The sequence below is a fragment of the Caloenas nicobarica genome, chromosome Z, assembly GCF_036013445.1.
Source record: "Caloenas nicobarica isolate bCalNic1 chromosome Z, bCalNic1.hap1, whole genome shotgun sequence".
In the NCBI taxonomy this organism is placed as follows: domain Eukaryota; kingdom Metazoa; phylum Chordata; class Aves; order Columbiformes; family Columbidae; genus Caloenas; species Caloenas nicobarica.
This window is the reverse complement of record NC_088284.1, coordinates 29,546,746-29,569,896: the sequence shown is the minus strand read 5'-3', so window position 1 is coordinate 29,569,896 and position 23,151 is coordinate 29,546,746. Positions and strand designations below refer to the sequence as shown.

At 38.3% G+C, this 23,151-nt stretch overlaps 1 protein-coding gene across 1 annotated transcript in view; it reads right to left on the bottom strand.

Annotated features, from left to right (window-relative positions):
- Positions 1-6,117: 6,117 nt before the first annotated feature.
- Positions 6,118-23,151, bottom strand: part of RNF180 (ring finger protein 180) — an 81,651-nt gene continuing 64,617 nt past the window's right edge. Inside the window, exon 7 of the mRNA XM_065656783.1 lies at positions 6,118-8,125. Within this exon, the coding sequence (XP_065512855.1) occupies positions 7,923-8,125 (203 nt within the window). The 3' untranslated portion in view covers positions 6,118-7,922. The remainder of the gene's footprint in view (positions 8,126-23,151) is intronic.

Below are 23,151 nucleotides of genomic sequence, written 5' to 3'. Positions count from 1 at the left end.
GCCCCAAAGGGCAAAAAGTAATGAAAAATAATAGCACATAATCTTGTCTCCTTTGGATAGAGTTCTGCAGTCACAGGCCAAGCAAATGATCTTAATAAAACTGGCAATATTCAGGAATGTTTTAATGAAGAAGAAAGAAAAATTTGTGTCTGCCAACAGTTGCCCTGGGTAACTCCCATGGACTTGCATGGGACACTTGTGCATTAGGGGACAAACGCTGAACTTAGAAGTGCCAGAGGAGACTGTGTATCCAAATACGTAGAGAGTGCCCTGTGCAGGATTCAAAGGGCAAGGAAAGCCATTTGGTCTCCTACGTAACTCTGTCCTGCCAAGAGCCTTTCCTTGAGAAGAGAGCTCTGAGCTTTTTGTTCTACAGTGTCCATCTGCTGACTTGCCCAGAAGCATTCCTCACATCAAATTTGTCGCCTTGTTCAGCACATTTTCTCCAGTGTGTATCAGAGATGAGGTTTGTCCCGTAGGATCTGTCTTTAATAAAATTACTTTAGTGAAACCACAATATGGAATTACACATACCTTCAGTCTTCTTTCAGGAACATTATTATTTTTTTGTTAATAAGAAATCACTCCGTAAAAATAAAATCAAGCAAAAAGTGAAATGTCCTAAATAAAACATTATATTTTATAGTTAAACTTCCACAGCGTAACACTGGAAAATACTTTCAAATAGGAATACATTTTGAAGCCTTACCGGAAATGTGGAAGTATTTCAACTGAAGAAATTTTTGATGGAAAATGAAATAGATTATCATTAAGTTATTTTAAACTTATTTTTAACTAAGTTACTTCACCAAGTTCATTTTGACAGTATTTATTTTCCAGGGTTACATGCTGGAGAGAGTCCAGCGCAGGGCCACAAAGATGATGAAGGGAGTGGAGCATCTCCCTTATGAGGAAAGGCTGAGGGAGCTGGGTCTCTTTAGCTTGGAGAAGAGGAGACTGAGGGGTGACCTCATCAATGTTTATAAATATATAAAGGGTGGGTGTCACGAGGATGGAGCCAGGCTCTTCTCGGTGACAACCAACAGTAAGACAAGGGGTAATGGGTTCAAGCTGGAACACAAGAGGTTCCACTTAAATTTGAGAAGAAACTTCTTCTCAGTGAGGGTGACAGAACACTGGAACAGGCTGCCCAGGGAGGTTGTGGATTCTCCTTCTCTGGAGACATTCAAAACCCACCTGGACGCCTTCCTGTGTAACCTCCTCTAGGTGTTCCTGCTCTGGCAGGGGGATTGGACTAGATGATCTTTCGAGGTCCCTTCCAATCCCTAACATTCTGTGATTCTGTGATTCTGTTACATCACAGAAGAAAAGAAATCCTAACAATTCTAAGACACTAGAGGTTTAGTTTACTTTCAGTCATAGAGTAATCAGATGTGGGTAAATATAAAATTTGAACTTGCTTGTGCCACAAGAAATTCTGAAAACTCATTTCAGAAATTCCATCAGAATATCTTTTATAGTAATGGAAAAAGTTTGTAAGACAAAAATCCAGTTGCAGATTTATATGAGAAACTAGATCTCTACAATGATGCCTCCCATTGATTCTGCTGGGGTGTGGATCACTGCTGAAGTCCATCATAAATAGAGGTATTTAAGGTTTATCAGGCTTTGGCTTCCCGACATAAGAAATCCTAAAGAACCTGTTTTGGAGAAAGGTTCAGTTCTGCATCAGGTCCCTTATGCTGGGAATGGCAAACTGAGGCATCCAAAATTAGGAGGTGCTTTTGGAAATTTTAATACAAAACTTTGCCTGTAAAAAACTAATGTTTTATACTTTAAAATTTAAATAACAAGTTTAAATAGCAAATCATTAATATGTGCTTCTGACAGTAAGATGACTCATACTAAAATAATACAACTCTATTTCTTGTGATTCTTCCCTTGGTACTCTTCTGAACTTTACCATTAGAGAACTGCGACAACCACTGATTTCAATGGGTATGAGGAAAGATAATAGCTTAAAGTTTGAACTGGTACCCAAAGAGAGATTGGTTGTATTGACTCAAGATACCAGTGAGAGAAAAAGAATTTTAATGGATTGTCCCAGCCAGAGAATTACAGATACGTGTAGAAAAGAAAGGAAACTGATACAAATGTGGGACAAGTTCTTCCAGGATTGTAGTGCCTTGTGTTTTTAAGAGAAACCATGATGTTCTACTCAGAACCTTCCAGTTTATTTGCCCGTTATTGAAGGATCCACTTTTTCTAGTCCTCAACCTGGAAAGTCTTGTGTGATGACTTCACAGAATCCCTCATATGGGAGATGCTCCTGTCCCTTAATCATTTTAGTGGCCCTTTACTAGAGTCCTTCTAGTAGCGCTGTACCGCTGTTGTACAGGGAAGTCCAGAACTGGACACAGCACTCCAGGTGTGGCGTCACCAGTGCCAAGTAGAGGAGAAGGATCATCTCCCTTAATCTGCTGGCCACACTCTGCCTAATGCAGCCCAGGATACCATTGGCCTTCTTGATGCAAGGGTGCATTGCTGGCTCACATTCAACTTGGTGTCCACCAGGACCTCCAGGTTCTTTTTTGCAGAGCTGCTTTCCAGCTGGGTGACCCATAGGATATGTTGGTGCCTGGGGCTGTTACAAGGTGCAAGACTTTGTGGTGCTCCTTGTTGAATTGCATGAGGATCCTTTCAGTCCATTTCTCCAGCCTGTCAAGGTTCTACCGGGCAGCAGCACAACTTTCTGATGTATCAGCAGCTCCTCCCAGTTTCGTCTTTTGCAATTTGCTGAAGGTATGCTCTGCCCCATCATCCAGATAATTAATGAAGATGTTGAACAGGACAGGACCTAGTTTTGATCCCTGGGGTACACCACTACTTACTTGTCTTCAGGTAGTCTTTGTGCCACTGATCAGATCCCACTGAGCTTGTCCGTTCAGCCAGTTTTAAATCCAGCTCACTGCCTGCTATTATATTGCTGTCTGTCTTAGAACTTTCTGATAAGTAAAGGGTATCTCTAAGGAGAGCTTGTTGTCACGCTCCACATCTAGCCCACAGCAATTCACAGCACATCTTGCCTCTCTCAGCATCTGCCTGGGTGCGGGACTGTACACCAGCAGAATGCTCTTGGTGTCCTACCTTCATCTTTTCTGTCTGCCTGCAACTCCACTTGCACAGACCTGGAATTCCGCAGGGGGACTGTGCATCCCACAGTTCTGAAGTGGTCAGGGCTGTCAAGGACAAAAGATGCTGAAAACACATCCATGAAAGCAACACAACACACCATCAAGACAGTTACTTGTCACATGATAACTGCAATAGCTACTCTTCCTCTCAGAGGTTCATGTTATCAGCACTACTTTTCTTGAAAAATGACAAAATAAACCAAACTCTGCTGCTTCACCAATCTTTTCCCATTGTTGTGGTTCAACCTCGGCCTGCAATTAGGACCCTGGTAGCCTCTCGCTCACTCTTCCCCACCCCTTAAGTGGGATGAGAGAGATAATTGAAAGGGAGGGGAGAAACTTACAGGTTAAGAACAGTTTAATAACAAAAAAACCCCATCACCCTACCCCCCAAACCCTCAAACCACTACTCCTGCTACCACTACTACTACTACTACTACTACTACTACTACTACTATTACTCCTACAATAAGGGATACTCAGTGGAATTGCTCTCACTAACTGGTGACCAATACCCAGCCTGTCTTGTGCCCAGCAGCCAGTCCCAGAAGTGAAGAGCACTCTGGTCTTGAACAGCCGACCCCCGCAGGAGACCAAAGAGGCAAACGGTGCAAAGCCCATTGGCCAACTGCAAAATGGCAGAATGGCAAAAGGCTGAGCTAACACGCAACTCCTGAACTGAAGAAAATGGAACTGAACTCATCAACTAACTAGCTGAAGAGCCGACTCTAGCTATTAATATATACAGAGCGTGACGCTAATGGTGGGGAATATTTCATTGACTGGCCTGGATGTCAATCTAGGCGTTGTCCTGTCTGTGCCCTCCCTCACGCTACTATGCACCTGCAGCTGGAAAGTTGAAAAAGTCCTTGGACTTCTTGGCAACAGCCAAAATATCAGTGAGTTCTTATATTCTTTTCATACCAATTCCAAAACACAGCTAGCTACTGAAAAGATTAAGTCTGTCCCAGGCAAAAAAGCCATATTATCACATTATTTTCACACTAAATCCAAAATAAAAAAACCAAGCTAGCTACTAAAAAGCGAATTTTCTAACTGCATGAAGAAAATTAACTTGATTTCAGTTAAACTGGCTCATCCATCTCAATGTCAGTAACTGTGGTAATGCTGTTGTGGACACACAATAAATATTTCATGTGTGTATGTAGTGTACTGGCAAAGGCTTAACTTAGATGTCAGCTTCTGTGTGCAGATACACAGCTGTGAAAGAACCTGGTGTGCTTCCCTGCTCCCTGTGCAGCTGCTGCTTGGGAATTTTTTTTTAATTGTGTGAGGGAAGAAAGATGACTGGACCTTTGGTAGGTAGGAGAGATACAAACCAGGGCAAGGCAAGAAACTCATAAACTTCTGAGTGTGCACAAAGTCCCTTTGCCTGTCAGAGACAAACTTAGTCCTGACCTGGATTTCTGCCACCTTCAACAGTTAATTGGTCTGTACTAAGAGTGCCAGCACTGAGTAGTCTTCATTATCAGAATGTGTTAAGATCCACACCTTGCTCCAAGATGATTTCTTGGAGCTGACCATTTCCCAGAAAGTACCAAAACAAATAAAAGGCTGGTTGTATGAAAAGAGTTAATCACAGTAGTGAAAAATCCAACTAACCCTAGCTGCACCCCAAGCAGAAACAGAATAGACAGAAAAACAAACAAGACATTGATTGAAAAAAATATTAAAATTTAATTCCACCAAGCAAAATCTAGTGAAATTAATGCAAAATATTACACATTACTCAAATTTTATTGCAAACATTTTAACACTGTTGTAAATAAGAAAGAGAAGCTTGCAGAGCAGGATTAATATAACCAGAAAATTGCCTGAATTTCAAAGGACCTGCTCTTGCTCCCACAGATATCAACAGCATTTTACAGGTAGAATTCAAGGAAAACCAGATTTGAGCCTTCCAATTGTTCTTGTATTTTTACAAAAGTATGTATCCCCAAAAAACAACAAAGGACACAAAAAAGTACGTCCATTCTATGCCTTTTAGGTGTTTTCCTATGAAGTATGTCTCTTCAACTTGCATTAGTCTTCATTATGTACATTTGTAATCCTTTAAAACTAATTATCCCCTGGAATTAATAACAAACAATATAAAGTAAAACAGTATAGCCCAAGAAACAGTTTATTATTTAGGCCTTGAAGAAAGGCTGAGCTTCACAGTTAGAAATACCATGCAAAATTGTCACTCCTCCTAAATTTAGGAAAATATAGCCACCCTCAATCAACAATTCTTGCTGTAAATGTACAAAAGGGGCCAGTATTACATTGGAATTTTCACTCTCCTTTGTTGCCTTTTTCAGAATAAAATCACGATAACACGCTATTAACAATAATATAAGTAACTGTTACTCATCTAATTAGTTAATAGCTATATTACGTTTCTTACCTCTCAACATACTTTGGAATATTTCCTTAAGGATATTGCTTTATCAGATATCCTGGTTAAATGATTTTAAATTACATTATTACCGGAATTTCAGACTATTTCAACTAAGTTAAAGTAATTTTTCATGACATCTTTTCATTTTAGTGTTTTCCGAGATCAAAAGGTAAAAGCAATTTTGGCTTAACAGGTGAAACAGTCCCTCTCTTTGCTGAGATGCGAGCAGTAAATTCACAAGATTAGAGAGACAAACAAAAATTGCAGTTAGCACCCCAGTCCTGGCAGAGATGAGAAAAATGTTTAAAATTATTGATAATATTCGAGCATACAGACCTACACAGCTGCATGTAGCAAAACATCAGCCTATGATCTAAAACCCCTAGCTTTTAAAAGGCTTGTTTGTATAAATATAAAAAGGGAAATTCACTAAGTGCTTTACCACAACGTTAAAGCTTTCAAAACATTATACCTAATGCCACCAGTAATAGGGCCAATCACCTTTAGGTAGACACAAAGTAATTAGGCATACTGTAATAACAGAGAATGCATTTCTGTCACAACCATAACTACATGGTGATGGTGAATTTCAATTATTATATCACCTTAAATTTGCATATATTAAAAATAGACGGCAAAAGTTATTTAGTCCAATCAGTATAGTTAGACTTGTAATTTTTAATTCCACACATATTTTCTTGAAGATATTATTTTATGCAGCCTATAAGAAAACTAAGTATCAGTAGCTGATTTACTGCTGTTTTTCAGATTAAGTGAAAGTTTCTAGTCCTGATCACTTTGCAGACTATAAGATGCTGACCATGATGGCCCTGCTCCAGCAAAGAGGCATAAGCACATGCTTAACAAAACCCCGGCATTCATTTCCTTTCATTCCATCACATTTGGCAGATGGCACCTTCCACAACACATTTCTCCTTGTTCTCTGCTAGAATAGGGGAGTACACCACCTACTGAAAAAATACGGGTCTCCCACACAAATCCTGATACCAGAGGGACTACATACATATACTCACATGTTTTTCTAGATGAAACCACAGTACTTTGCAGGGTCATGCCCTTAGACATAAAAACGTCTTTGTACCTTCCTGAAAAGTAAGCCCCTGAACTACGATGTACCATTCTTGAGCACCCAATTCCCGCAAACATGTCTATTAATAATATCCTTTTTATTATTTAATAGATGCTCTTTTACTTTCATTTGAAAATACTGTGTAAAGCAGAAAGTATGGAATGACTGCTGAACTGGCTGCAGTTTGATACTGTAACTCATCAATCTATATATAGAAAAACTATAAAGTGCTTTAGAATTGTTTCACATGAAAGGTGCGAATAAATACTGTGTCCTCTTTTGTGATCTCCCTAGAGACACATAGTCCTGGTGAGCCCACACTTAAAGAGTATCCCCAAATTGTTACAGCAATTTAATAATGATACTGATTCCTTAAACTGGAGAATGCTTTTTTCTCCAATATTTACTGAGGTTAGTGTCTCATGATACCATAGCCAGCAGGCCTGCTGCTTGTCCTGCATTAGCGGTCTTGCGGGGTCCAAACGCACTCATCTGGATGGGTTAAAAATGGTACAGTCCTACCCTGGGAATATGCACAAAAACGGTCCCTTTAATGTGCAGAACTTGGGGTTGTTAGTTCATTTCCTTCTGATTGCCATTTGCTGAAAAGATGAACTGTCAGCACAGCATGCAGTATTGTTTCTTTTTTTGGTTAATAGGCTCAAACTTTTAGGCACTGAATGCAGCACATCCCCAAAGTAGAATGCTGACAAGTCTATCGGTTGTCAAAATTTTCCAGAATTCAGATTACACCATCAAAACAGGTCTGATGAATGTCTATATAATGCATGGTGCAGCACTGCAGTGCTTACAATCTTGTGTTCCCAAAAGCAACTTTATTGTTTTTATGTATGAGAAACCGAAGCAGCAGTAAGTGAACAATGCGTGTCAACTTAAAAATTAAACCCCAAAAAGACTTTATGGATCATGTTTTGTTGTAGTACACAGAACTCCCCTAAGAACAAGTAGTACTGCATATTTCAACTAAGTAATATTTTATACACTAGGTGTAAATCCCATTCCCACCAAAATCAAGGCACAACTTCCACTGAATGAAGTATGATCTGGCTTTCACATTGTATCTGGAACCAAACTCAAGTACTTTGTCACGCATAGCGGAAGTGTCAAATAGCCTCACAGCATGCTTGATGCAGTCTATAACAACTCTGAATGATAAAAACAAGCAAACATTTTGCCTTCTTCAAGCTTTTTCTGTACACATTGTGGTTCACATGTTCACATGACTGCTCTCTTCCTTAACTGTGATTATTACAGACTAAAAAGGGAAAAAGAAATAACAAAGAAAACAGAACACAATAAATCCTATTACCCAGTTGACTGAATAAATGTAGATTATCACCATGTCCATATCAAACCGCCATCCACGGCTATCGTCCTCGAAGTCCATGTAGTCCATCCTGTAAGCAGCATGCGGGAAATGCCTCCTTGTTACAGTATCTGAGCGTCTTTGAAAACCTGCTGAAAAAGGCACTAGGAGATAAAAACCTTTATAAAAGCAACAAGAATGAGTTAAAGAAAAAAAGATAAAAGTTAACCCTCCTTCCCCAGTTATTTACAGAACAAATGGAAGCAGGAAATCTCACACCTCACTGCTAGGTTTCCTCACTTGTTGGACAAGAAGCTCTCTGTGGATTTGATTTTGAAAGATTTAAAAAGTAACTCTGTCTTCCATGTCTGGAAGCATTCCATGTGATGGAAACATTTGACTGTTTGGATTTGGCACTCTTTATTACAGTAAAGTAATGCTATCTGCTTATGTTAGCCAGACCTCTCTTTTGGTGCCTTCTTCCACTGAATTTGCTTCAGTGATCTAGAAGTGAAAGACTACATATACTGTAATAGATTAATCTATTGAGCAATTAATCTCTGGATTCCCTAAATCTACTCATCTGAATTCTCCAGTAATCAAGACACATCTGTATGTGTACACACATATTTCAACAGCACAAATACATTTGAATTTTTATTTTCAAAACACTCTTCTAAATAAATCCTCCTTGCTTTAATATTATATCTCCACGTGAAACATACCAGGTTAAATTTCAGTTTTTAAATTATTGCTTGTATGCTGATACTACCTTAAAAATATATAAACAGATGCAAACACAGCCTTTCAAGTGGAAGTTTCAAGTGGAAGTAAAGATCCTGTGACCTCAAGAATGGCCTGAGCGTGGGATCCTGCCAGAAGGTGCTTCCTCTTCATCTCTCCCCTGACTCCTCTATGTAGTAAGAGAAGTACCATAGGACCATAGTTCTTGCAAATGTCAAGATAAGAGGTTAGAGACGTGTCTGTGCAACTGTGATAGACAGCAGGTTGTGGCACAGGGAAGAGCCTGGGAGCCCTGCTGCAAACGCAGATCCGATTCTGATGAAGGACAAGGAAGGAATGCAGTCGTAGTGGCCTGGATTTCCATTCTGTTTTCAGGTAAATCTCAATCTTTATGACACATTCTTTGATTTTTGGAAAATAGGTCTTTGCTGAGCTGCCCAGGCTCTTATCCTCTGCACCGACATCATGTCTTTTGGAATCTCAAGGTGGGTATGAAGTGTCCCCTTCAGTGTGCACCACCGCACACCACTGTGCCTCAGCGTGTGTTCCTCACTTTTAATCCACTACTGTGCTGCTTCTAGTCCAGCTTAATTAAGCCTTCCTGAAGTTCCTCAGTCTTCTGTTTTCGACTAGTATAAACAATTGTGTATAGTTGGTGTTCACATACCAGTAATTTTCATTTTAACATTCTCAGACCTTATCAAGATAATTGAGAAATATATTTTTTAAAAGGGTCCTAATACAGAACTTTGCTGGAATTTCAACATTTTTCCTTTTCAGTGGTGGATATTGACTGTTTCTTTGTATTTTTTTTCTGAATTAATATTTTGCCCAGAACTTTTACAGCACCATTGTTTTCATGCCTTCCAAAGCAAAATATTTTCTTTCTTTGATATCCTTTTTAAGATAGTTCATCAGAGACCTGACTCAAAAATACATAGGTAAACCCATCCTCCTGTTCATTTAATGACTACTTTACTATTACTGAGATACAGAGATTCTTTCTTTGGAGAATCACTCTTGGTTAGACATCACGATATCATTGCATTTCATTTTATTGTTTATTTTAATGCAATTTGGATAAGTTTGTCATGTACAGGTACTAGCTTTCTAGATCTGCATACATCAGAATATCTCTAAAATTATTTCTCTTATTTTGGAGACTATATGTGAAATCTTCATGCTAGTCAAGAGAGTGATGATGTTTTATGATGGTTTTCAGAGACTCCACCCTGGCTAAGATTTGCCCCAAGGCTAATTACGCTATACTGGCTCTAGAACAACAACAACAAAAAAGTAAAAAAGTCCAAGGATTTACTTTTAAAGTGTTTTAGATTACAACACCACAAATTTTATGCAAGTGCATGAGCTAAACATCTGCTTAAAGGTGCCAAAGATCTCTTTAAAGTAGAACATAGACCTCTTTGTTCTTTATGTTATGCTTTAGATTATGTTAAAATCATGTTAATTTAACAATAATTTTAATTAATGAAAAATAACAGTAGTAATTCAGTAAAAAAAATCTAAAAAATGTTAGTCTTCTTTAAATGCCTTCTGCCAAAATGCTAATTTAAAAACTTACCTCAATTTTAAACCCGCATTTTTCTTAATTTCTTTTCTAACTATTTTTAAACATTATTGTCAAATAGAAACCTAGATTTATGTTACGTTCTACTTTTAAAATTTAATTCGCAGATGCCATTAGATTTTATCACTAATGCTATATCATTCACTTTGCCTTTTTATACATTTATTTTAGTGTGCATTATCCTCTCTGGAGTGTCTTAGTCAAGACTGCTATTCATGTTTTCTTTTTATTTATTTCTATACTCAAATATAAACCAAAATGCGAAAGGCTGGTTTTGGATCAATAGGGATAAGCAGGGAACTATGCAAACATGCAGCTACATCAGTTTTGACTTGGTAGTCCTATACACCATATGTAATCCCTGGGGCTTCCCTGAGTGTGAGTAAAGCTATTGGAAGTTGACAGCCAGTTATGTGGAATAGATTTCAACTGTATTGCTGAAATAGTCTCTTTTTTACCATCCATAAATTGATTAAGCTTCAGCTGAAAATGTCAATAGTACAACTATTTTGTAAATGGAGTTCTAGGACTTAACAGATGTTAACAAAGAACGAGAACTATTTCTTTCCCCTGAAGTGTATTACCAAATAAACTTGTGTACAGTACTGAAACCAAGGATCAGATTTAGAAACCCTATATGATCATGGTTAGGGAACAGCCTGCCTTAGCTTATTGAATTATTTGGTATACTGCTTCTTAATAGAACTTGTTTAGAAACTGCTTATATAGAACTCGCTTAGCATAAGTAACTAAGTTTGCTTAGGCCACCAGCTGTGAACTTTTGAACTTTCTGCCTCGTTAAGCAAGAATTTGTTCAAGCAAGAAGATAAAGGAGCTTTTGTTTGTTCAGCAGGAGCTACATCCCTAGAGATAGGTAAAGGAATGGAACGGTGCGTCTAAAAGAAGATGAGAAACAGGAGAACATTTTGGTTATTGCCAAGGACTTATTTTTCACCCCAGCTGCAAGTGCAAATTAGCAACTGAAGGACAGGACTGACTGACATCTAGTTGGGTTTGTCAAAGACAAAAAACTACCCACAAAGATAAGAAACAGGCCATCTGACAAAAATGAAGGGATCCAATGAAGAACGGGAGACCCCAGGCTCCAATTTTGCAGTCTGCCCAAACTGATGTGTGATGAGCGGGAAGCTTAGATTGTAAGGGTATAATTTCCCAGGGTTTTTTTGCTCAGGGTCCCTCTTCTGGAGGCACCCAGCTTGAGCTGCTCTCTATGCTGTGCCTTGCAAAGAAATTATTTATTTAATAACACTTTCTGGAATTCAGCCCGAGTCTCTGCTTTGGGAATCACAGAGAAAAGAAGCTTCCTTAACATCATGCACAAAGGTTACTGTGGACTCTGTGATCTATACTATGACTACTGTCTTTAATAGACATGAAAAATACATTCAGATCTCTGTCTCTCCAGCTAGAGTGGAAATAAGCCATGTCTCTGCGTTTGGTTTTAGCTCCCTGAAGATAGAAACTGAGAGCCGTAGAGTTCTCAGAAACTGTACAGCAACATGGAGTAGGGGTTTGAGTTATGAAGCAGAAGAGCTGAGGGAGCTTCAAATAAAAAAAAAAAATAAACTGTATCTTACTTGACGAGTACAGTCCCCAAATAATTTCTACACAGGCGTGTATTTGTTAAAACATAAATTTTACTTAACTTTTTGGTGCATGCTGTATTGCTATACTCTGAACAAGAACTTCCTCCCAAATCACATGAATATGCATGGACAGTGCCAGCGGAGTCTGTCAGACCGTTAGGGGAAACCTGCTACTAGATAGCAACAACAATGTTCTGTGCAATTCACACTTTTGTACCCACCAAAGCATGCAAATCAGAAAGGATTTTCACCAGAACATCAATAGGCTCATCTCTTGCATGTGTCCCTGCCCAAGTTTTTGCAACCTCCTTCTGAGGTACTAGCAATACTCAAATAAGACTACAAACAATTTAAAATATTCTCCCAATGACTGACCTCATTTTGCTATGACTAAAGAATATAAGATACGAGACGGCAAATTGTACTCTAAAAATGTGCCCAAATGAATAAGATGCAATCTATAACAAACATTGACATTGTAAGTGCTCATGTAAAATTAAATTACCTAAGAACATTTGTTCTTAATCAGATGTATCAACATCATTTTGATGCAATCTCCTCTTTCTGATTATGAGGTGCAGCAGCTAGATAGAGCTACTGAAAGACTATAAGAAAAAAGGCAAGTACAGACTGACGCCTTCCCATATGTGCTCTTGCAGCAACCGGCACCTTAGGATGCCAGCGCTTTGGAAACTGTGCTCAGAACAATGTGTTAAAATGGCATTGATAGGACTTTCTTTCCCTATATGTGTCCGTGCATACTTTTGAACCAGATCTCATATCGCCCCCACTTACTGCACTTCGTGTCCCTTGGTGGAATAGTCTTAGAGCAAATAAATTTATTTCCTTTCAGGTGAAACTAAACCAGAACATGAGCTCCAAGAGCTCGGATATGTTCCAGTAATATGCTCTGACCACTAATGGGCATCCAGCCCTTGGGATTGGAAGTAAGTTGCCGCTGTTCTCTAAAATGAAAATGTGTATATCTGGCCCTCAGTGCCAATTGTTTTGCCCTATCTATTATGGCTGATATAATCGTGAATGTAATAATGCTTCTGAGAGACAGTGAACAATCTTTCCTAAAACATCTTTACGCCACTCATAATTTTACAGACCTCTTGTATCTGTTTTCTGTAATATCCTTTCCAAACAAAAAAGTTGTAAATTTTCTTTGTCTGGAAACGCTTCCATACTTCGACCTTTCTGCATTATGCTTTACCCTGCTTTATCCTTCCTTGAGATGATGTAATCTAAAATTATACGCAAAACTGGAGATGTGGGATCACCATGAATCTAGATAATGACATGTTTTCCATTTTGTTCTGACTCTAATCGTTCCTGCGTATCTTTTGACTATGGCTGTACATTGAATGTTTTCGGAAAACAAATCACAGTATTACCAAGATCTCTCTCTGAAGTGGTAATAGCTAATTCACAGTTCATCATAGTGAATATTATTATGGAGATTGCATAGCCTCTGTGGGCAACTGCTCCACGATTTAACTGTCCTCACAGTGACAGTGTTTTTCTTATTTGCAGTTTGAACCTCTCACATCCATTATTGCTCATCCTCCTGCCATGCAGCACTGTGAACAGCTAGTCTGTCCTCTTGGTAGTCTCCTTGTAGGCATGGTAAGGTCATCTGGAGATCCTCCCGATGGCCAACTCATCTCCAGACTGAACAAGCCAGCTCCCTCAGCCTCTCCTCACAGGTCAGGTGTCCCAGGCCCCTGAGCATCCTGATGTCCCTCCACTAAACCTGCTCCAATTTACTGCCCTCTTTCCTGTATTGTTGGGGATGGGTGCAAAATCATAGTATTTTAGATGTGGTCTGCTGAGTAGCAGGGGATAAAAACTTCCCTCACCTACTGCTGTTCATACATCCTGCTCCTGTTCATGCAGCCCAGGACGCTGTTGGCTTTCTTTGCTGCCAGGGCAGGCTGCCAGCCCATGCACAGCTTGCTCTCCATCAACACGCCCAGGCCCTTTCCAGAGAGCTGCTCCCAGGCTGTCAGTGCCCAACCGGGCTCATTGCCACGTGCTCTTCCTTCCCAAGTGCAGGACTCGGCATTTGTCCTTGTTGAATTTCACAAGGTTCCTTTCAGCACATTCCTCCAGCCTGTCTATGTCCCTCTGAATGGCAGCCCTGCCACCGAGCCTGTCAGCCTGTCCTCCAATTTGTTGTCCTCTTCAGACCTGATGACAGCTTGAAGAAATGGAACAAAATTTACCAGCATTCTGTACTTTTTTCAAGGACGCAGTGATTTTATACTGTTTTCACAAATGAGATATCATCCTGAACTTCTTGCATAAATACCAGCCTTCTTGCATTTGCACACCATGTGGCATCATATTCTGGTTACACTAATATAATAGCTAAGTTGCAAGATTTGCCAGTTAAAATGTACTATGAGTTCTGTATTTCCAACAAAGAAAAAGGCATATATTGCTAGAGGTTCATAAGACGATGGCACTTTTCCTGCATGAATGTCTGCAAACCTGTCCCATTGACTCCCGATCTCATGTCCCAAGCTCTAACTCAGTCTCAATGCCTCCACCAAATTCAAGTCCTCAAAGCATCCAGTTCCTTCTCCAAACCAAGGCTACTCAATCCAATCACCATCCTTCTCAGATCCAGAGTTTTTTTTTTTCTCCTCTTCTGGCATGAAAAACTTGACCCTTCCTATGCTCCTGCCCCAGATATTTCAGCTCCACACACCTATTGTCTCAGAAGTCAAAGTCTCATTTTTCTTTTAGAGAGAGCCCTTAAATTCCAAAATCCTCTTGCCCCAGGATGCACACCAGAGCCTCCAACTTTCCTTTCAAGGTCTTTCTCACTGCAAAATCCAATCATCTTCCCAAACCTCTCTCACTATCCTGCTCCTACCTTCCTCTCACTTTGTCTCTACTTTCTTTGAATATGTCTCTGCTCTTGCCCTTCTGATTTCACCCGTGGGCTCCCACTGGCTGTCAACACCTTATATCCATGTGTAACTAAACTTACGTGATGGCCCAAATATCTCTCCATTCCTTCTCCATCCCCCAAATCCAAGTCCTACTTTCTGCTAGCAGTTGGGCTTTAGAAAACCTGGATGGAAAATGTACTTAAGCTGAACATAATCCCATCTGAAACCGGTTTTGTATTCACTGTGATGTCTGTCTTACTAGTTGATGCTTTTTGCAGGGCTTTTGGTTTATATGTTGAAATCTGTGACAGTCTCAGAGGCATAAATTGTGTGTAAGCAGTTATTTGCACATGCATAAAATGTGATTTATTGAACTCACTGTGCACACACAATGCAGAGTCCTGTACATGAGCAAATCAGCAGTATGCAGGCAATTTAGTGCGGAATAAACAGCAACTGCTTTTCAAAATGTCAAAGAACACTGTTTGCAAAGGGTCTAGAAAAGCAACCGATTAGTGTGAAAATGTGAAAAAGCCATTTTCTGAAGCCCTTTATATGGGACATAAAATTTGATTGCATAAGGGGAATTCCATTTTATAAGGCAGAGTTGTTAGAAACCACTGTTCTCCACTGTCACAATTAGCTTTTTGTTTTGTGACTTTCACAAGGCATTTGACATAAAAGAACATCACGCTACAGACAAAACTATGCAGAAATCCCCAAATGTGGTAATGTCACTAACTGACATACATTTCGTCTGTTGAAACAAAAAGCGTATAAAAACGGCAGTCCTACAGAATCAACCACCAGGCAGATAATTATTTTTGCTGATCCCTATTAGCATAACTATTGGCATTTTATCTGAGTATCATGTCTACTCTCTTAAAACTTTATAAATTGTATATGGTTCTGGGAAGAGAATATACACAAATGAACCATAAGTCACTTAGCAATTAAAAGAAGAAATAACCTCAAATAATTCATAGAAGTTATTGTAGCAGTTTAAGTTCTTAAAAATATTATTTCATACTGCTCTAAATTTCAATATTATTTTCAAGATTATAAATATGGTCATCTATTCCTTTTTTTTTGGCAGTCGTTCTCTGACTTTTTCTACAGAAGCATGTAACCAATTGTTAATCACTGCAATTAACACCTCTCAGGCCTTCAGGACAGAGAGGAGGCAACTTCTCACTTTTTTTTCCCTCAAATTTCATTCAATCAAAATTACAAATATTTACACTTAACAAAGAAATCCGACAGTTTTACTCTCGACAGGAAATGAAGACGATACTTCTTCCATTCAAAAATAGCTCACTGGATTTCAGTGAGGTTTATTTATAATTGAAGTTTTTTTACATGTTCCTTCCATTAATTTGAATTCTAAGACTTAAATATAGTGCATCTGCCACAAATTAACGACGACAATATGAATATTAAGTAAATAACTACACAAATTTTGTGAAGGTAACTACCTCTTGCTATTTTATAGACTAATAATCCAGCTCTTACCAATTAAAACACAAACCATAAAGCCAGCTAGTATATCTTACCAAAGAATCAGGTTATTGGAAAAGAGAACAAGCTTTAAAAATGAATGAAAAAATCCATAAAGCCACACTAAAGTCATGTGTACACATTTTACATTATTTTGCACAAGTAACATTTTTGCTAATTTATTAAATATGAATTCTGATGAGCGATTTTATGAGAAATATTCAATGACTACTGTGCTCAGTCCCTCTCACAAATTCAAAACAAAGCTAGGAGTCCTTGTGTTTTCTATCTTGGGCTGTTTAATTCCCTGGAAGTAAATGAATCAAGAAGCAAGAGGGCTGTGGGAGGGCAGAATGTGTTTAGAAAACATACTCTGTCCAAACATCTGTGATTATTCTATAATTATCAATACTCACAAATACAAGCTAATTGGCTGGTTTAAGTGTTGGCATGCATACTAAATCAGGAGTAATTGATCTCAAATTTCACAATGGAAAAGTCATTTGATGGTGGAAGCCATGAAAGGAATTTTGATAGGCAGTATGCGAGCGCATTTTTTTTTAAGTAACCAAGTAAAGTATTTGTTTGCTTTTTCTTTCTTCCCCTAAACCATAACACACTAAGTACCAAACAGGCAGGACAATTTTTTAAATGCTTTTCAAAATAAAAAAAGCTTTTTAAAAAAAATTATAGCAAAACCTACTCTCCTACTTTAAAACCACTTTATTTCAAAATTCAATTAAGGGTGATGAAATAAAAATAATATAAAGATGAAATAAAATTAACATACAGTTACTACAATGCATGCCTTTGTTTTTCTGGGTGCAAAGTAGCTCTGTTAATAAACGAAACATTGGATTTGTTAAACTGCCCTCCTCTTCACCACACCTGTTCTGACTGCATTCCATATAGTTCTGATGACTGATAATAAGAAATGAAGCTGCATGGTCTCCCTGTGAGATCATGTCAAGGATCCAAAAAAACAGTTTGCACACATTCTAGACCATAAAACGTCTTTAATTTTAAAGGTAAGTTTGCTGCATGTATATTGATGTCATACATATAGTTCTGGTAATTTATTTGCCGTTAAGATGGGGGTTTGTAATCACTTTTGTTCTCATTTGCATGTAGTTAAACTGTATCTTAACAGTGAATTCAACTTGTGGTCAGCTTCTCTCCTTGCCATGACAGTTCAGACAACGAATCTCAAACAGCAACCTTCAGTATTTAACTTTTTGTGGTGTGCATAATACTAATCTATATGAAAAAAAAATATTTGAAAAGTATTCAGAATATTCTGACTCTATGAATTTCCTTATTAATTTTTATCTATGTTCCATCTATCTTCCACTATCTCTTCACTAAATCTCTTAGTCATCATGGTCTTGAACGCTGTTCATCATCAACACCCTCTTCTGTTGTTCCTACTTTTTATCACTGATAATTTCTAAAAATCGCGTCGCAAGTTTATGTTTTCTTTACATTTGTCATCTGCCCAGCTGGTCAAATACTATATTTCGGCTGTCAGCAACTCTTGCTAAATTATCATAACAAGAGCCTTCATCCTTTTGTATCCTATTGCTGTAATGGCATCACATCCCTCTATTTTCATTCTTCCCTAGAACTCCTCCCTAACTACTTACGTTCTTTCAGGCTCCATTTGTTCAGAGTGCTACCATACAAATTATGTAGAGGCAAAAGCTATTGACATTTATAGGTAGGCTTATTATATTATGTCAAGATGACTGAACAAGTATAAAATAGCATTAAAAAGGATGTAATACTGATGCTTGTCTCTAGTGTGTATGCTACTTGGCAAACTGCTCAATTCTTTTTAGATTCTTATTTCTTGACTTGCATGATGGCTATATTTTGTTAAAAACCTATTAATGTAATACTAAAGATCCTGTAACAAAAACTTTAGAGTATTGTCATACACTGCTGTCCACGAGTCTTTCAGTGCTTAGGCATTAATGTTAAGCCAATTTTAGTGGAACACCATGAGATAACAGTAGTGCAAATACTTTCTTAAAAATAAATTTGTGGATTGGCTCTACTTGTCTTAAGACATGGTCAGTCTGACAGCACAGGTCAGAGGGAATACACAAGATGGGCATGTCAGGGCCTCACCACACCCCTCTGTAAGACAAGGCTGTGTACATCTACACAAAGTATTATTTAGTTTATTTGCCAATCTAGCTGTCTGGCAACATGCGTCCCGTAATTCCTGCAGAGAAACTGGTAAATGACCTATCTTGGAGCCATGCCATTGTGTTTGAACAAATTCATATTCAGCTTTAGCTTAAGTCAACCCAAAAAATTCTGACTTCCCATCTGAGCAAACAAAAGAAATATTAATTCCTCCAGAGAATGAAAAATACAAAGCACAAGACTGTATCTTAAGAAAGCTGGCATAGTTTTTCCGAACTGAAAGTTTTCTGATGCTGACAAACTTAACCACTTTTTAGGAAGCTGAACAAAGTTCTATGGAAAGAGCTGTCTGGAAAAGCCTTCATACATGTTCAACAGAACATTAAAAATAAATTTCACAACGAAAAGTTGCTTAAAATATTATCAAGAAAGAAGCTATTTACAATTAAAAAATATGTCTACAAACTGTTAAAAAAATCCTTCCTTTAATCCTTCATTATAAGTGTAATGGTGGTTATCTTGGACTTTTTCTGACATAATTTCGAACATCCTTCTTTATCTACTCAGCTAAGAAATTAACCAAAAGTCTCCGAGATAACCTCACTTTGCTGCTTGTTCATCTCTTGCGTCTTTGAGAAGGTATGCTTAATCTGGCTCTGATCTAATGAAAATATTATCACCTTTTTGTGCTTATTATTCTCACCCGTCAACTTGAGTGCTTTTATCTTTCCTCTTTTGACCTTCATCAAACTCAAATTTCAGCTTTTCACTTTTAGGGGTCTCCAAAACTCCGCCTTGCCCAAAAAATGTCACCTCACTTTTTATAATGACTCTATGCAAGTACCATATTCCTCCAGAAATCTTAGCAATTTTCTACACAGTAAGTGCTCTAGGACCAAACTGAAGTTGTGTTCATGTCCAAATTTTGGAATGGTGTGGATTTGTTTTTGTCACTGGTGCAGACACACAGAACATAAATCATAGACATGTTAGGCAGCAGAAGCAAGGTATGTGTTCATCCTACCTTCTCTGTTAACTCATTGATAGTGATGAAGCCAACTGATATCTCTACAACCCATTCTCAGCCAAAAGTTCTTTGTTATTCTTACAGTAAATGGGATTTTTATGAGGCATCCAATCAAAGGAGTGAACACTAGGCAAACTTAACTTGCAAGTAAGACGTGTTTTACACCAGCAGAGTTGAGACTTTTTAGGAGATACTTGAGTACAAACTGCTCTCCCACACAGTGCATTTCACTGCCAAGCGGATTGGGGGAGTGTGTTGGGGAAGCATGTCTGACATAACCTTTGCTAAACATAATTAGTTCACAGCTAATTAGGAATATAACCAATTTTACTGGTCATTGCTAAGTGGCCACAATATTTTTGCCATTCAACTTGGCATAGCTGGCAAGGATAATTCCCCATTCCACTAAAATGCATAGAAATATACTCGCTAATTCCTCCCAGTGATGAAGACAGAAAGCATCCTTGCTTCCTTTCGTCCACTGAGTCCCATCATAACTTGAACTAGTCTCAGCAGAATCTTACACAAACACAAAAAACTAAGACCAAGAGATATTTTATGCTCTAAACAGATTCTGTGAAGAAAGACTACCATTTTGAAAAGCTAGTAATTTGAAGTTTACCTACGGTGGTTTAACTAGGATCACATATTGTTCTCAATTGTCTTCAGAGAGCAAATAATAAATACATGACCTTATTTGATAAATACATAAAATCCTTTGATGATGCCTGAGTTAAAATTGTAACTGAAGACATTATCGTCATCAAATTGTAGGATATTTCATAAGAACAGGCATACTAAGAGTAGCCTAGAGGTCCTTCTATCCTGTAATTCTTTATCTGACAAGGTCAAACAATGAGGAATTGGTGAATGATGAGGAAAGAACATAAGAACAGGGAAATCATATTGCAATACTTTCCTGGTAGTCTCTCTCAGCTCCCAGGGACTTGCAGATCAAAGATCTCCACGTGCAAGTACAGTTTCTTTGAGCTTAATACACTTTACTGCATTTTTTTTTTCCAAGAATCTGCCATTATTTGAACCCATGCTCTGGGGTAATGATAATTCTATTTAATGTCCTCTAGTTCTTTTATTCTGAGACACTGAATAATAGCAGCCCATCCAATTCTGCCATGCCTCTCATGATTTTAATTACCTCTATCATTCTCCCTCTTCAGTCATCTCTTGTTTTGGCTGAAGCATTCTAGTCCATTTACATATTCCTCATCAGGAAGTAATTTAAACCTGACATTCTTATTTATCTTCTCTGTATCCTTCCAGTTTACTACTTCATTTTGCAACGAAAGGAAAACAACATAAATGTTGCTGAACACCACTCAGTATCATAAGAGTCTTCTGCCACTGCTTGCACTTGGCTTTCATTTTTATTACCCTGAATATTTCAGTACTGTAAGCAAATGTTATCACCTCCATTTCTAGTAATAAATATGCTGGATAGTACAAACTGTACCACATACCCATCTAGGACCAGACAGCTAATGTCCCTCCAGTGACAAAAATGAATCATTTATTTCTATCCTTTGGTATCTTTTAACCAGCTATTGATGGATGAGAGGCCTTTCTTATCCTGAACTCAGCTACTGTTTTTTGAGTATTTTCAGAAAATAACTTTCTTAAAAGACTTGGAATTTTTAAACTGCTGAGTGACAAGCATGATACCTCTAACTCCCCTACACATTCATTTGGGTCCCTCCAGTGGGACCATGGCTGTGTAAGACGTCTAAAATGTTCTTAGTTTATTGGTCAGTATGAACACTTGGCTCCCTATGCAGAATTGAAGATGCCAATCTAACATCCGTTCAGGGACATGTCAAGAAATATATGGGGAAAGGCTACAGTAAGCCTTTTTGCCATGGCCATTCTATCACAATCCTTGGGGTTGCATAATTATAGCTATCAATATTCCTGGTACAGCAGTCTTATAAAATCATAGTTAAACAGAAATAAGCAATCCTGATGACACATGCAGATTAGCTAGAATCTGATTCCCTTCAATGCTCTGATGAACCAGCAGAGATGACTGAGCAGCCATAATTTCTGAGAGGTATACCACTGTCCTACACAGGCTAGCTCTGGGTGCAGCTTTCAGGACTGGGAAAAGGCTATGAAATATCTTTTCCAATGGGACTGTGTCTCTGAAGATGTCTCTAAAGAACAGCCTCTGCAAAACTGCTTAAAAGATAAACATAGCTTACAATACTTACATGATGCTTTGTACTAATGCTGTTGACAAAACAGCAGGGACAGAAAGTGGCAGTGCTAACAGGGCTGAAGCTTTAGACATTTTTGTGGCACTGACCTTTGTACCTTAAATTTCCACCTGCATTTCGTTTTTCTTTCAGATTCACTTCTGCTTGCTGAGGTGTAGAAGGGAAGGCTTGAAGGCAAGTCCAAGCACAGCTGCTCTGTGGGATCCATATGGGACCTTGGAATCACAAAATCACTCTTGTGTTTCTTACCAGTGACCTGGTTGAACTGAAAGAACTTGTGGGCAAGGAAAATGGGTGCTAGTGTTAGGGTCCAAGTGCTGACAAATCAGCAAAATGACACAGTCGCCACCAGTGCAGCTGACCTAAGACACAGTCAACCAGCAGTGCTTGGATTCTGTGTTTTCTGTCTTGGTGTGCCATAGGCATAACAGATGCTCAAAGTCAACACTTTCAGTAATGTGTGTGTCTCCTTGAGACAGAAAATTCACTTACTGTGAAGACTTCAGACTGTAAAAGCATCTTGTGAGAAATGCATGTGTGCAAATTAGCTTTTTGTGATTCTACAAGCTATACTGAAGAATCTGATGAATCCTGGCTAAAAAAAAAGAAAACCTTCTGGTGAAGAAGCATTGCATGGTTTCACAACTGCAGTCTTGAGTAGTCTGACAAAGGAATAAACAACTTAAAACAAAGAAATGAGGAAGTAAGGAAATTAACTGCAAGAAAAATGTGCAATAAGGAAAGATGGAATAGTACGACTTGGGAAAAACAGCTCAATATAAGGATTATTCTGAGAGATATACTCCAGCATTACTCTTTATAGCCAAAATCAATGCTGTACCTTCTATTTTCAGTAACACCTATCTTGTTTCTCTTCTCAGTAGATCACAGCATCAGAAACTTGAAAACCAGTATCACTTTTTTCTTCTTTTTAAACAGAGAAGTATGAACTTAAAACCTAGTTGAGGTAATTCTATAGCTGTAAATTTTCACAGCTGTTAACACGCTTCCTTTATTGCCTAACTAAAATCACTATAACAAGAATCCTGAATCAAGAAAATGTATTTTAAAGTGTTGCATGCCAATTTTAAATTGTTGCATGCCAATTTTAAAGACAGAGAGATACAAAAATGTATCAACAGGTAAAAGGTTTCATGACATTTCTGGTTTTTTGTTGTTGTGGGGTTTTTTGTGAATGTGTTTTGTTTTGTTTTAAGATAGGTAGGAAATTGCATATCCTTTTCTCTAGACACTGATGACATAAAAGGGCACGGCAGATGTGACTACTGAGGTGGTGGGAATTTCCACTGATATTAGCAGGCATTGAAAATACTGTTATCTTGCAAGCCCTGAATGATGCAGAAGTCAATAGCTTTTTATTAAGTCACTCAGCAGATGAGATCAGTAAAGAACTAGCATAGATTTCA